This window comes from Centroberyx affinis, unplaced genomic scaffold, assembly GCF_046629955.1.
Source record: "Centroberyx affinis isolate AG114_WGS23_722 - 3 ecotype Tasmania unplaced genomic scaffold, CSIRO-AGI_Caff_v1 ptg005676l_1, whole genome shotgun sequence".
NCBI classification, from domain to species: Eukaryota; Metazoa; Chordata; class Actinopteri; order Beryciformes; family Berycidae; genus Centroberyx; species Centroberyx affinis.
The window spans coordinates 363,578-378,843 of NW_027282863.1; the positions used below are offsets into that span (position 1 = coordinate 363,578).

Below are 15,266 nucleotides of genomic sequence, written 5' to 3' on the forward strand. Positions count from 1 at the left end.
CAAGCCACATCGTCAGTATCCAGCCTCAGTTCTCCTCTCTGTAAAATCTTGGATGATATTGATACTGCTTATATTACATGGTCAGAGCTTATCTGCAAGAAAGAATTTAAATATGGACAATATGGAATGATTGTTTAGAGGCTGTAGACCAGAAACAACCTTTCCTTGACTGCCTGTTGGAAACCACAACATGGTGACTGTGTGTGTTGAACAGCTTCACTCCTGCAGCAAGAGTGAGCTGATCTCCAAGAGCCCAGAGATCCTGCTCATGTTTCAGCAGGTCCATCGGAAACCCATGCAGTCCTTCGTCACCACGCCAGTCCCTCCAGACTTCACCAGGTAATCTACACAGTTCTGGGGAAGCTAGTTTTAAAGTGAAGTTTTCCAAGCTACCAGTTACTTCACATTGGAAGAAGCTGAACTATAGGAAAGCTTCCTTCAAGACAAATATAGTTGACCACTACTAATGGTTAACTACAGTTACTTCATATAAAACAAAATCACATGACTGCAAACATACCACTGATGTTAACAAAAATGGTATTTTATTTGAAGTAAAGTTAAGGAGTGTTGATTGTGTAATTTCCAAACTCTGACAGCTGCCGTACCTGCCAAACCAAATAACCCTATCTGGCTTCAGTTGGATGTCATCCATCACTCAGTCTGGACCTAAACACAAACCTAACTATTTGACTTCTCCACAGAAAAAAGTGGAAGGAATTTGAACTATTTGTTGTATGTAAACTTAAAATAAAGAAATAAAAGGGTCTTTGTAACATCGGGTACAATCTTGACAATTAAAGGAGTAAATAAAAACAAACAAATAGAAGGATTAAATGTAGCTGCATGCTGCAATTGACAGGGTCCAGGCAAATAGCGCCATGTTTAGACTTTCAATTTTAGATTTCCTTAACCCATTGGACCAAGACATAGCACACCAAATTTCAACTTCATAAAGAATACCATTTGGGAGTTATGAGCATTTGATCACTGTAACGCTACTTTAGAAATCTCACAAAATTTGGTGTGCTGAGGTGGAATGATGACGCGACCACATAGGTCAGCTTTTGTGAAGATTGCGCTTTATTTTCACAAGTTATGGCTCATTTTGTGAAATAGGTGCCACACCCAAAACATTTATTCACCTATGGCAGCCAAACAATTTGGAGTACCAGTATTACAAATTTGAACACTATCAGGCAAACAGTTTGAGTTATTGGCATTTTTCTACGGTGGTGCAAACTATGGGCCAAATTATCCCAACATTTTGCAAGCCAGAGCATAGTCACCTGCTGATGGGGTGGGTCAAGTTTCATGACTCTTGGACTTTGCGTTCACAAGTTATTGTTCATTTTGCCACCTAGGTGCCACGCCCCAAAATGTATTGGCCTATGGCAGCCAAATCTCTCAAAGTTTCTCACTTATTTTTTGCCTATTTACAATTATTGGTAAAGGTATTATTTTCTTCATTCTATTGGCATCAGTTTCTTCTGACTGGATTTCAGCGGAGAGAGAAAACACTATTCTCCAATCCCCTCTCGCAGAGCACAGGGATAACAGATAACAGATAATCGATGATTTTGGGGCTTATAGCATGGCCAGGAAGCTAGCCCATTATGGACCTCTCCTCTCCAAACCCTGTCAGAACAACATGAAAATCTGTTTTTCCCACTGCGCAGTCAAGGGCATCGAGAGGCATATTCAGGTCAGCCAGGGAGGCAGTCAGTCAGTCAGTCATCAACGCTTTATGAGATGGCCTCTAGAAGGCATCTTTGGCTGTGAGATGCAGTGTTTCCCATACATAACTCATCTGTGGCACACCACCACAATATCAGCACGGCCGCCACAAAATAAAAAGTTGGTCAATCTATAGAAATGGATCTAAACCGATCTCTAATGCTGCACATCACATCATGTTTGTCATTTGGCGATGCACAGGCCCATAGCATTGTACTCAATCTGACAGAGCCTCCCCTTGTGAAAATGAAAGTGAAACTCAACATTGCACAATTTGCTCCAAACTCGCATGTGTTAGTAACGCTTTTTCATCTGAGATTTATAACACTGCTCAACACTCACATAGATATTTAACATGAGTGCAGTGCAGAGACTTGAATGCATATTGCCCCTGATCGCCAGTTGGATTCCACTGAATTCACTTAATTCCACGGTCATTGTTAACAGTCCGATTAGCAACTTGAGACGCGAGAGTCGAACGTTTCTCCGCACAATACACAAACATTGATACTTTTTGTAGGTGTTTTAGGTCCAGACGAAATTTCAGCTAATATATAAACAGATATCCAACTCAACTCCAACTCCATTCTTGCGTCTCAAGTTGCTAATCGGACTGTAAACAATGACCGCACGGAAGAGGAAGTCTTGGCCCGGATGTCCGCTGGCTACACAGGAAACCCCGAAATATTGGCCGTCGCCCCCAGAGTCTAATCGTCGTCTGACCGATAGACGATGGGTTCCAAGATTGTTGAACGACACTCTGCTGCCCACTTTCATGTGTGTAGGCTGCCCTCTAGCGGTAGTGGGTAGACATTACATCGTTCACAACTCTCCTAAGTGTATACATAGAGTGAACGAGAATCATATGGAGCCAACCCACTCTTTCGACTCTTGTTCATCGTTCACCGGAAGTCTTCCCTCTCTCACCCACACATAATGGCCAACTGAATCAAATGAATGAAAGAATCAATTGAACGAATCTTTTCACTGACTGACTCATAAAGAACCGAATCTCATAAAAGAGCCGAACTTTGTATTGCTACTTCTGCTGCCCTTCTGGTAACATTATTACCTTGTGGTATTAACTAACATCAGTGGAATTAGGTAATTTAACAAATAACCGTGTTGAATTTAATTGAATTGTACATACGTGCCGTGGGCCTTTACAGGACCTGTGCTTGTTGGTTTTGTTTTATTAATATGTTTTTGTGACTCTGCTTTGAGGGTTCAGTTGTGTTTAAAATGTTTTGGGTACATATTTCACTGTGGATGACTCATAATGCAGAGGAGATATTTTTACCCCAACAGTGACCAATATCCACAGGTATAGAGAATCTGTGTTATGTATTCACCCTTTCTCTCTCAATTTTCAGTGAGCTGGTTCCTGCCTATGACTCCAGCACTTTTGTTCTGGCCAATTTCAGGTAAATCATGTCCTATGACTGCATGTAGCTATAGATGTAGCATCTGAAATATGTGAAAAGTAGTTTAGTGCTGTTTACATTCTTGTCACCTGTGAGCATCTGGTAGTCAGCGTACTGCACCATTGCACTATATATTTCTCTATTTCTCTATAAAAATGTGCGTTTTGGTGACAATATGAAACCTATTGACACTGTGGTGTCCCTCTGTCCCAGCTTTGTTTCCATATTTAAGCTATGTTACACCACAGAATCGGTGCTACATGGTGATAGAAAGTAGCTCGCTGTTCATTGGATGAAAGTCAAATTTTTCAAGAATAGTTTGTGAATCTAAGATGTACTGTAAAAATATAGTGGATGTTCTTATTTAAAGACCCCATGAAATGGCATCTTTACTTTCTTGATTTGATGCATTTTCTGTTGAAACAGGGTGTTGGGGCGGGACATAATGGGATCATTCAAAAGTCTAAACCAATGTCAGGGAGAGAAAGAAGAAGAATTTTATTTGATGGGAGGGGTGCAGAGGGGCGGGATTGTTAAAAAATCGTATGGTTTTATTGATTAGAAATTTATATTTACGCTTATTAGTGCAGCATGAAGTCACCATGAAAGATACTCTGTTTTCCAGGAAGTAAAAGTAATGGGAGTTCATTTCATGGGGACTTTAAAAGGAATCTCCTTGGTTACCTAGCTTGATGTAGGGCTGTTTTACAATATTGTCGCAAATGCAAATACTGTATCAATAGACCTCTTAAGTTAGAAGCAGTGTGTACTGAGTTGCAGGTGCAAGGCACTGATTAAATGCTCATGCGCTAGTCGCTTATTATCCTGTGACTGATCATGAACTAGTGTCAGTCACTGTGGAATATGTTTCCATTAATGCAGCAAAAAATACTGATGTCCACAGTGAGCAATGTATAAGTCTGTGATCAAATAGGAAGCTTTTTTTCTCCTGCTCAAACTCAAAGCTCAGCTGTGAGCATCGCTAGTAACGGAGACGGCATGAGGTCAAAGGGCGCAAGGAGCGTTCTGATTGCTATGCAACACAAAGGGATAACGTTGAAAATAAAAACGAACCAGAGAACGCTAGCGAAGAGGATCAGGAGATGTTGGGACATGACGTCCTCCTAGGGTGAACAGAGCACAGACAGTTTTAACATCTCGTCCAAGAGCTCCACCTAGATTGAGTCCTTTTCACGGGATGCTTACATGTTGTCGTAACACATGGCTAAAGTTGAGACATGTTCAGCTAGGCACCCCAAAACACAACATGCCTAAAGAGAGAGGTCCATAGTTCGGAGGAGATATGTAGCTGTCATGAACAAACCATTGAAAATAACTTGGAAAGAGGTTCAAAAAACCATGCTATGTGATCACGGCCTACTATTGGAACAGTTGCCAAGAAGTTTCCACAGGGTTTTTGATGTGTGTGTGTGTGTGTGTGTTTGTTGTGTGTGTTTGTAGCACCCTGAGGCAGCGGGCTGACCCGGTGTATAGCCCTCCCCTACAAATATCTGGACTCTGCTGGAGACTCAAAGTCTACCCAGTGAGTAATGAACAGTTTCCTGTGTTGTCTTCCCATTATAGCCCTGATGCACTGTTCAGAATGAGCTGTGGGTACTTGCTTTTCATCGTTTTATAAATATATTTACTGTATTTCCTCTAATATTGGCCCGGGCCTTTATTTACCTCAACTGCAGAGGGTACCAGGCCTTTATTGGAAGCAGGCTTATATTAGAGACAGGCCTTTATTTCTAATTCCCTCTGTTTGATTTATGTAAGTATGTTTGCTCATATTTTAGTATGAAGCCTCCTTGTTTTCTGATCTGCTTCTGTTGGGGTTCGTTAGATAGCTGTTTTTTGGTTACCGCAATGCGTTACCAATAATTACGGTAATTTGACAACGGCATGCTCCAGAGACTTCCGCCGGCCGAGCCATCTTGTGGCATACTGCCATCTTGTGGCACTTGTACGTTACTACAAACTACAGTTACATTATATAACAGGCACCAGGAGTTTACCAGTATCCACAGTTGTTTTTTCCTTTGTTTTTTTCACCGGCCTGTATTTGTTCGTGTCGACCACGGCCCTGGCCATTATCGGAGACCCGGCTTTTAATTGACTACTGGCCACTATTAGAGGAAATACGGTACTCTAGCTGTTTGCCTGGGAATGACTTGTCAACACCTCCCCGGAGTTCCTCCTAGTTGACTTTCTGTGTTTTGCTGGACTGATCAACTAGTCATCACTATGTTTAATTTTTCAGTCCGCCACCTTTTTCATAATTCACAAATCTTGCATAGTTTTTGTTTCTCAGCAAGTTCTTCTGGTACTGATACTACTGCTGTTATTTTACACATCCCGTTAATGCTGGAGTCCAGAAAAGGCCTTCCTGAATAAAAATGTTTTGAGGCCTGTTTTGAAGGAGTCCTGAATCTGTGGTGCACTCAGGTGGTCTACACATGTGTATATATACTGTATATGTGTTGATATATCTTCATTTTTACATTGATTATATGTTTTCTCAGGATGGCAACGGTGTGGTCCGCGGAAACTACCTCTCTGTGTTCTTGGAACTGTCTGCTGGACTACCTGAAACATCAAAGTACGCCCTCACAAATGTCTCCTTTCTCTACACACCTCACCTTTCTATTCAAACCTCTCCATTCTCTTCAAACCTCTCATTAAAATCTAAATAGGGATGATCAATCATCTGCTAATGATGACTATGCATAATTGAAACCAAAAGGAATATGGAAAAGAAACCTTTTTTTCCATGGTTTGTCTGAAAAAGTATTTTCTGACCAGTAGGTGATATTCATGTTTCCACCACCATATATTCCATGGAAATACAGACACACACTGAATGCTTTCAGTTCCCCCACAGACAAATTGCAGATTTCATGTCTGGGAACTCTGTGCACCTCATCACACTATTGTTCTAAAAGTGAGTGAGTAATAGGCCCTTTTCACATCGTCATGGTAACAGCCTGTGGCAAGTTTCTTTTTGCAACTTAATGACAAACCAATCCAACAAAAACAACAAAACTGTAATGGTTACTAGGAATAAATGCATAATGTAACAAATTAAAAATTTTGGGCAGGTGGTGGAGTTATTTAGTGAAGGCCATAATGCACCGGTTCCTCAATGCAGAAGCATTGAGGAACAGAACGTGAAAAGGGCCTATCATATTTGTGGAATTAATTTCCATGGAGTTTTGATGGCACTCATTTGATCATTGGAAAAAATCCACCGGAGAGGAGGGAAAGCTGTTGAGACCTGGGTACCAAATGCCCTTTAGTCCATTGTTCTGGCATACATAGTAGAAGTCTTTTGTGGGAATAAAATGCAAAAACTATCTGTATTTACTTTCCATGTTTTTAGAATTCTCAAGGCCAAATATTTTGGAATAATGTCATGGAAGGATGACACCACAGAATTTCCTGTATTTGAGAAATTTAAATGTAATATCTCAACATCCACTAAAGTTAATAGAAAAATACACAAAGGTGTCAGATGCTATGTGTTTTAATGGTTTTAAATCACGCGTAGGAAGGAAAAAAAATAGACTTTAAGTGTATAGAACAGGCTTAATACAATATAACAAACATGTTTAGTTTAGTTGATTTGGCAAAGTTAAAACAAATGCTGAATGCAGTACACAGACCACAGCAGGTTTATGTTATGCTTGAGCTCCACTACCAGCATCATGTCATGTTGCCATCAGCGTTTCACCAATCTGATGTTCTCCCTGCTCCACAGGGCACGTGACGTTGTTTTGGCTTTTGATGGCAGGAAGAACATACACCAGCAAACAACCAATATCAACTTTATTTCTCTTTATTTCAATGAGGGAGAACGCATGCATCATTGCGTGCCATCGAGAATTGAACCTTTGTGATTTTTAGCTCCAACGCAAGCAATGCACCATCTTTCAGTGCTTTTTAAGGAATCATTCCTTTGATGGCTGATGTCCAAAGGTCAATGTCCAGTGTAGTGGAGCAGGGCCGTTAGGCTGGTTATTTTGGTTAAGTGGCTCTTGGTGTATATTGTTGGTTTTTGATTTGGTACTGTTTTTCGGGATGTTGTGGTTGGTATTGTGCTTGAGGTCTGAGATACAAACAGATTTTGTGAAAGTAGTCCATTCTGTGGTATTATGAGTTATGAGAGAAGGACTAAGGCCAAAACCACGAGTGAATTTTGAAGCCAATAAGGAAGTGACGGCAAGCGGCAATTCTTCTCACGTCCGCTAGATGCTGGCTCCAAAAAGACTCCAAACCCGGCTCAACTCCATGCAAGTCAATGGGACCACAACTCAACTTCTCACTCAAAATAAGGTTATGGTCTCAGTCAGTAGCTAATTTCACTTCTTCTAATGTGTGTCCATATGACGATTTTCAAAATAATTGCGTTAACGGGATATAACGGTTATAAAACGGGGTTGTTTTCCTAGTGATCGACAGGTCGCCGATTACTGGCCAATAGTAATTATTTTTAATCGGTTGGAGTTGTGGGATATAATTTGATGAGTCAGTATTATTATGTAACACGTGGCCACTGGCACTGATAGGCATTTAGCACCATTGTTAAGCCACCTGAAAAGGATGCAATTCAGATGGCCGAGTGTGGGTATTCTACTTAGAAGTGAGTCTAACCAAGGGAAGCTAACGCACCATTCTAACTGCGGTATAGGCACCTTTTCCTTTTCTCCTACCTGGAGAGCTGGGCTCAACTGATTTATCCAGGTCATCAGGCCACCTATCTATGATTCAAAAGACGTTGAGTTAGAATGCCTGTTTCAGGAGCATGCAGCATTGGAAATGGAGTCGAAGTTCAAAAAGTCGTAACAAACGAACATTATGTCATCAGGGGCCGTTTGTGTAGCCGGTTCCAATTCACGAATGCACCCAAGAATTCACAACATGGATAGCAAGGATATAAAAAAATTAAATCTCTCTGTCACTGTCTGACTTGCTTAAGCCATTTCCAACTCTCAAAGCACCAGTTTCAGGAGTTGTTAATAAACCACAGAATTCTTCTGTCTTTATGTCATTATCTACAACAAACCAGTTTAGGCGTATACCCTTTTATTTTTCTGGGATACTCATTAACAAGTTGCAGCCGCTGCATGAAAACTTTCCAGAAAAAAACCCCATTATCAGCGTGTAACCAATATACATTTGCAGACCTGTAACACAAAAATGAATCAAAGCATTTGACTGGTTCATTTCCATCATATTCAACGTCGCTGATCGAGCTACTAGCATCAAAGCCAGTGTGTTGGCTCGGGAATGGAGGAGCTGCTGCACAGAGTCTTGAGTTTGTCTCAGAGTTGTCAGGTAAAATTATAGATTTTGAATAATACAGCACGGCAGAGTGCGAGAGGGGTTTCAGCCTAATGGATAACATTGCAACGGACAAGAGGTCTGTACTCTTAGTTTCAAACATTGCCAACTTGATGGTGATAAACCTTAAAGGTCCCCCATTTCACTCTTCAATCCAGAGTCCACATACCAGAAGAGTATGTGAGATAATGGCTCAGGCAGCAATGTGCTGCCACTGACTCACAATCGCAGCATTGCAAGGCCATGTCAGTGCAAGAAAGAAAGTTTGTTTGGAACATACTCTAGCTTTGTACAGTACACTGGATGCATAACATAACTGGAGAATTACCTTAAAGGTATAGTTCACATTCATCTCAAAGTTTCATATTTGTTTCCTCACTTTTAAAGTACAATAAAGGCAAAAGGAAATGGAAATCCATGCCCTGGTTTTATCCATGCAACTAATAATATACCATAGCAGTGATAGAGTTTGACCCCATAGCAATAATACAGTTGGACCTCCAGTTTCCATAATGAAATATGCCTTTAATACTCTCACCGCAACACATAACTCAACACAAATATTGAAGTGCCTCTTTAACAGTCTAACCTCACCCACAGTTGTGATGCTGAGTACATTCAAACGGTAAAAAAAAAAAAAAAAGTAAAGATGCTGGTTGCACTCAGATGAAGTTCACTTGTAACGCAGGTGTTCTGATTGGCTACTTAAACACTTGTTTCAGGATGGAAAGTGTGAACACAGCTGCTACCAACTGTCTCATCTACCTGTGGCCTTATAAAGTGGCTATTGTGTGGTGCCTCTTTTTAGAACACTGATGAAAGCATGTAGCTGAAACGTTTGTTCCTTAGTTCCTTTGTACATATAGTCCTTTTTTCACTTGCACCTTTAAGTTAGGCAGTTATGCAATAAATTTGTTTTTCTGAACCCTAACCCTAACCTTAAAAAATCTGAAGCCCGAAAAGGCCAATAGTAGTTTTATAAAGTCCAGGCCAGATATGGTTGAGTCCAAGTAGCCAGATGTTTTTCTCCATCACTCTAGTTCAAAGCACAACAGAGAACAGAACATATCTATATAGCTATATTCACTGGCTAGCAGGCTAGAGAATAACAGTCCAAAACACAATTTTGCTGTATTATTCCAAGGTTCACCAAAACTGGGAATTTTCAACAATAAACTTCATGTTATAGCATCATGGACATCATAGGTTAGGGTTAGGGTTAGTGTCCTTTTGTCTTACACTGCCCATTTATAGTTTGATTAACTATGGTTTGTCATAAATAGTATGTTTTTTCCGGCTTCTTTTCCTTATTTTGGTTGTTAAATTCATTTTAAATCCTGTTTTCTAGGTCACATTAAAACTGTCTGGTAACACTTAACAATAAGGGTCACTAAGTTAAGGGTTAGTTAATGCTTATTAAGCATTAACTAACCCTTAATTAACAGTTAACTAATGTGTGATTTACTAATGGTGTTCATGTTAACTAAGGTATTAATTTATACATTATTTAATAGTTTATAAAGATGACTATTAAATAATGTATAAATTAATACCTTAGTTAACATGAACACCATTAGTAAATGATTACCAGACACATTAGTTAACTCTTAATTAATGTACCCTTATTGTAAAGTGTTACCAACTGTCCTAAAAATCTTAAATTTTGGTGTCTGAAACCTGCAGATACCCCGTTTCTCCTCAAACCTCTTGTTTCTCTCTTGTAGTGTGGTTTACTGTATGGTGATGGTGTGTTGGTTATGTGTAGGTATGAGTACCGTGTGGAGATGGTCCACCAGGCCTCCAGCGACCCGACCAAGAACATCATCCGGGAGTTCGCCTCCGACTTTGAGGTTGGCGAATGCTGGGGCTACAACCGCTTCTTCAGACTGGACCTGCTGGCCAGCGAGGGCTACCTCAATATGCAGACCGACACCCTGGTCCTCCGGTGGGCTCATACACATGCACACGCACACACACACACCTACAGTGTCCTGTAAGACCTGCTAGTTATACAAATGTTCAGTCCACAGTCACAGTGTGCGCATACCAATAGTACCCCAGGTAGCGTAAAGCTGACTTGCGCGATCACTGAAGCTAATAAATGACAATACTGTGCTACTGTGCTCAATATCACCCTGGTAGGGCCTTGCACAGACATTTAGAAGGCAGGAGCTCAAGGTAACAAAAAGGGCACACTTTCCATTCATTAAAGGAATAGTTCGGTAGTTTGAACCCTGGGCCCAAATAACATGTCTGTCAGCAGTTATTTTTGGATTCTTCTGGCTCTCGTGGACGCTTACGCCGGCTTAGAAGGTAGTGCGTCTTTGAGAAAAAATAGTTCCTATTCTAGAACACAATATTGACAGAAAGCTCGGTTTACAAAAAACTTTTTTTTACAACATACTGACAGGGTATGATTTTACTGTGAGCGTTTGTGTTTTGAAAAACGTTTACCATCTTTTTCGACAACTGTCGCGTATGGACCAAGGTTTATATATTTATTTATTTTATTTTTATTTAACCTTTATTTATCCAGGTTAGCCGCACATAGCCTCATAAAGAGATTAAGAATCTCTTTTTCAAGAGGGACCAGGCCAAGAAAAGCAGCACAAAGTTACAGACACCACAACAAACATCTCATCACATTACAGCATTATACATGATCAACAAACATTCAGTGTTTCATATAAAAGCAATTTAAACTATGAGGAAAAACAATTAACATTTTCACCATCCTCCCTACCTTTAACCATTGTTTTAAAAACATTCAATGAGACCAGCTCCTGTAATTTCAGGTCCTTCTGGAGCTCATTCCATGCCATAGGGGCTGAGAACTGAAACGCCTTTTTACCAAACTCTGTACGAGCCTTTTTCACATTCAGTGAAAACAAGTTTTGTGAGTGTAAACGGTTTCTATTGCAGTAGAATGGGAGGGGGGCGCCCGGTGTTACCATACAGGCAGAGCAGGCAGCTACCGAAGTTATGGTTTCTACTAATAGGGATCATGACGGAAAATATTTTATTTGAGCCCAGGGTTCAACATACTGAACTATTCCTTTAGTAAACAGTGAATGATAAAGCTAACACTGACATGGGTATTAGACGTCAGCAGTGCAATGATAAATGACCCGTATATTAGGGTGCATTACATTTGTCTGCTATGAATTTGAGTACTCACCGCTATTATTTAAAACTAGAAAAGTGCATTTCCTGAAGAAAATGCAGGTGACTGCTGAGCAGCAATGCTGGTGGATAGGTGGCACTAGGTGATTACAAGTGGATGCTACAGTGTTTCTAGGTGGTTGCTAGGTGAATATTAGTAGTTGTTATGGTGTTACTAGGTGGTTGCTAGGTGAATATTAGTAGTTGTTATGGTGTTACTAGGTGGTTGCTAGGTGAGTGCCAGTGGTTGCTATAGTGTTGCTGGGTATGTATGAGTAGTTGATATGGCATTCCTTGGTGGTTGTTAGGTGATAGCAATGCACTAGTCTATGGCAATCAACAGACAGCCCATAATAACCAATACCTTACCAATAGCAATCAGAGGACACACCATAATTACCAATACATAGCCATAACAATCACAGGCCAGACCATAATTATAGTGCAGAGCCCATAACAACCATAGGATAGTCCATAATAACCACAATCTAGCACATAGAAACCAGGGAACACCTCATATTAATCAGTACAGAACTTATAGCAATAAGAGCCAATACCTAGCCCATGTGGTGTGTGTGTGTTGTGTGCAGGTGTGTCTGTGTGTGCGTGTTTGTGGTTGTGACCTAGTAATGTTAGTTGAAGGCTAAAGAGACAGTCTCTATCTCTCTCTCTTTCTCTCTCTCTGAGTCTTCCAAATATGGTAAGGGCGAGAGAGAGGCCTACACTGTGTCTGCTATGTCCCTATTTACTATTTAGTTTCCTATTTTGGGCATCTTGGTCTAATGTCCGAATTCTCAAATCAAATTTGGCTTACAATTCAATCCCACAATGCACCGTAATACTGTGTATAGTAAACAACTGTGGTCACTAGAAAGTAAATGTAAACCATGATGCTTTGCAAACTGGAAGCAAACAGTTGAAATGAAAACGATGGAGGCATAGTTAACTTTACTTACTATTCACCGTCCACCAGGTCTGTTGGCCAAAAGTGCCAGTAGCAGTTGTCTTCTTATGTGAGCAGAGCTACTGAATGGCCCGGGATGAGCGCCGTTCCGGAGCGGAATTTGATAACAAGCTTTTTTTCCACAAGAGGTGAAAACAGCAACACAGATGGCCCGTGTGTGTCGATATCGGTTTATATGCAGGCGTCTTAGACTTGCGTTTACTTTCTTTGAAAGTAGCTAAGGAGTTATTGACCAATGCAGTGGAACCCGTTCCATTGCTGGCATGCAGCTATATTTTGTATGTTAGAGTTTTTGCTATACCTACTGCTTTCTGACTCTTCAGTTGATGGCGGACTGTGCTCTGAGGGGAGGGTGCTGTATTTTCTGAGAGGGTGAAAAGGAAAGGTAACATCATTGTTCTCCAGACAGAAAACTGACCAGACACAAGCAACCAAAACAGATACATGTTGCATTCATTCCTCCTGTGAATATTGATTAATTTTGACAAGACCATTGAAACATGGCATTGCCTATTAACTAACAAGAAGCTAAATGAGTTAGCTAGCTTATATAGCCTACAACCACTATAAGGAGCTCAAGTATTATTTTTGGACAAACTGACTATGCACCCATTAAATTGTCTCTTGATTTTAGTGAATGACATGAGAGTTGACGAATGGGTGCAACCACCTTGCCCTTTGTATTAGATGATGAATAGAACTAGAGTGTAATAAGCTGTCTTTTGTTTGTATGGCTGTGCTGTGCAGCTACCAGGTTCGCTCACCCACCTTCTTCCAAAAGTGCCGAGACCAGTACTGGTACATCAGCCAGTTGGAGTCAGCCCAGTCCAGCTACATCCAGCAGATCAACAACCTCAAAGAGGTAGGGTGTGTGTGTGTGTGTTCTTGTACTTGTATCCTTCTGAGAACCAGTTTGAGTTTTAGAGCTGAAGTGAGGACATTTTGAGTCTGGCTCATTAACTGACAGTTAAAAACTAAAAGGTCTGCAGGACACCGGCCCTCTATAAGACTCACTAATAAATGGTAGGGATACAACAATATATTCAGCTATCTGTTCAGTTTGATACACAATACTGGGTTCATGGTTTGATATTATCATGATTTTTTTTATTTATGACTGAAAAATCCCTTTTTATTTCTGAGGGTGACTACAGGTTTCTATACATTCAACCAACATCGCGTCATTGAGCTTGCTTGGCGGAAAGAGGCCAATTGTCCATATTGAAAAGTATTGTCCATAAGTGAGTTAGTAGGCTTTGAAACCATGCCACATTGCAGTGAAAGGCAGTCAGTCTTCCTGACATCATGTATCTTGTTGCTTTCAGAGGCTGGCCATCGAGTTGTTTCGCCGGCAGACGTCGCGCAGTTCCTCTCCCCCTGACCTGAGGCTGGCGGTAGGCCCTCTGGCCTCTGAGAGAGACCCTCGCTCATCGAAGAGTGAGGATGACATCCAGACCACTTTGAGCAATGCCAAAGAGGGCGAGGAGGAAGAGAAGACCCAGCACGACGACTCTAATGTGAGGAAAATGCTTGCCTGATTAACTGAATTCACCTAATACCCAAGCTCCTCTATAGCTATCAGCCATGGAGGGAATGTTTCCTATGAAATCAGTAACAACTGCACCACTGCTGCGTTGCATTGGTGTTGCACTGGTGTTGAGTTAGCTTTGGTAAATTAATGTAAATTCCCTCCAAAACATAAAATTCCCTCCAAAGCGTGGTCATTCATTCCAACACGGACAGTGAAAGGAGAATTGCACTTGATGAATTCCTTGTGTATATTTATTTGAAAAAGAGACAAAATCGCTGCCGTAGTTTGTATGTATTATTATTACTCTATCTTACTAAAACTGCTTTCCCATGCATGAAAAGTCACCAAACTTGGCACATAGCTCCAGTCCCATGCCAAACGACACTCACTAACGTATGGGACAAATAGTCCAGATGGTGGCGCTACAGCAGCGGTCTAAAGTTAAAACTTAAAAAAAAAAATCAACAATGCATGCTATAACTCCGTAATTTTCTGAGGTTATTGGCCCAAACAAGACCAAATTTCCATACACTGGTACTTATACTTAATTATGAAGTCCACCACTCTGTTTTTATTAAAAACTGTAAAACTAATTAAATCGAACTAGTCCCACATACTTTGCATTTGAAAATCCTCATGCACATAATTTGATCAAAAAATGAGCACACAGCTCATCAAAATGTCTGACTGTATATGGTACTGTACACAGCCACTGTGAATTGCTGCTTACTCCATGTCCAATCTTCATGTAAAAAATATACAATATTTTCCTGTCTTCCTAGATTAAACTAAAATTTCAGACTTTTATCTGAAAAACTGAATTTTAAAAAATTATTTGAATTCTGCCTTGATGGAGACCATTGTAGTCAATGATAAATAGAGCATCTTTAAATATTTTTGCTTATGGAGCATTCAACCCTTATTACAGACATCTCTATGTTGTCTAGATAAGTACGCAAATTCTCAGAATTTTATCTTGACAACCTAATATTTGACACTATTTGAAATTTGCCTTTGTATGGATGGACAGATATTATCATGCACCCTGCAGATTGCCTCAGTCATAGTGTGTGTCTCTTCAAACCACTTCTCAGATAGCTCAACA

General features: G+C 40.5%; 1 protein-coding gene across 1 annotated transcript in view; it reads left to right on the forward strand.

Moving 5' to 3' along the window:
- Nucleotides 1–15,266, forward strand: part of trim37 (tripartite motif containing 37) — a 55,916-nt gene that overhangs the window by 15,543 nt on the left and 25,107 nt on the right. The window contains exons 10-16 of the mRNA XM_071547105.1: nt 215–339; nt 3,111–3,161; nt 4,623–4,704; nt 5,687–5,763; nt 10,270–10,449; nt 13,378–13,492; nt 13,956–14,147. Coding sequence (XP_071403206.1) covers nt 215–339; nt 3,111–3,161; nt 4,623–4,704; nt 5,687–5,763; nt 10,270–10,449; nt 13,378–13,492; nt 13,956–14,147 — 822 coding nt within the window. The remainder of the gene's footprint in view (nt 1–214; nt 340–3,110; nt 3,162–4,622; nt 4,705–5,686; nt 5,764–10,269; nt 10,450–13,377; nt 13,493–13,955; nt 14,148–15,266) is intronic.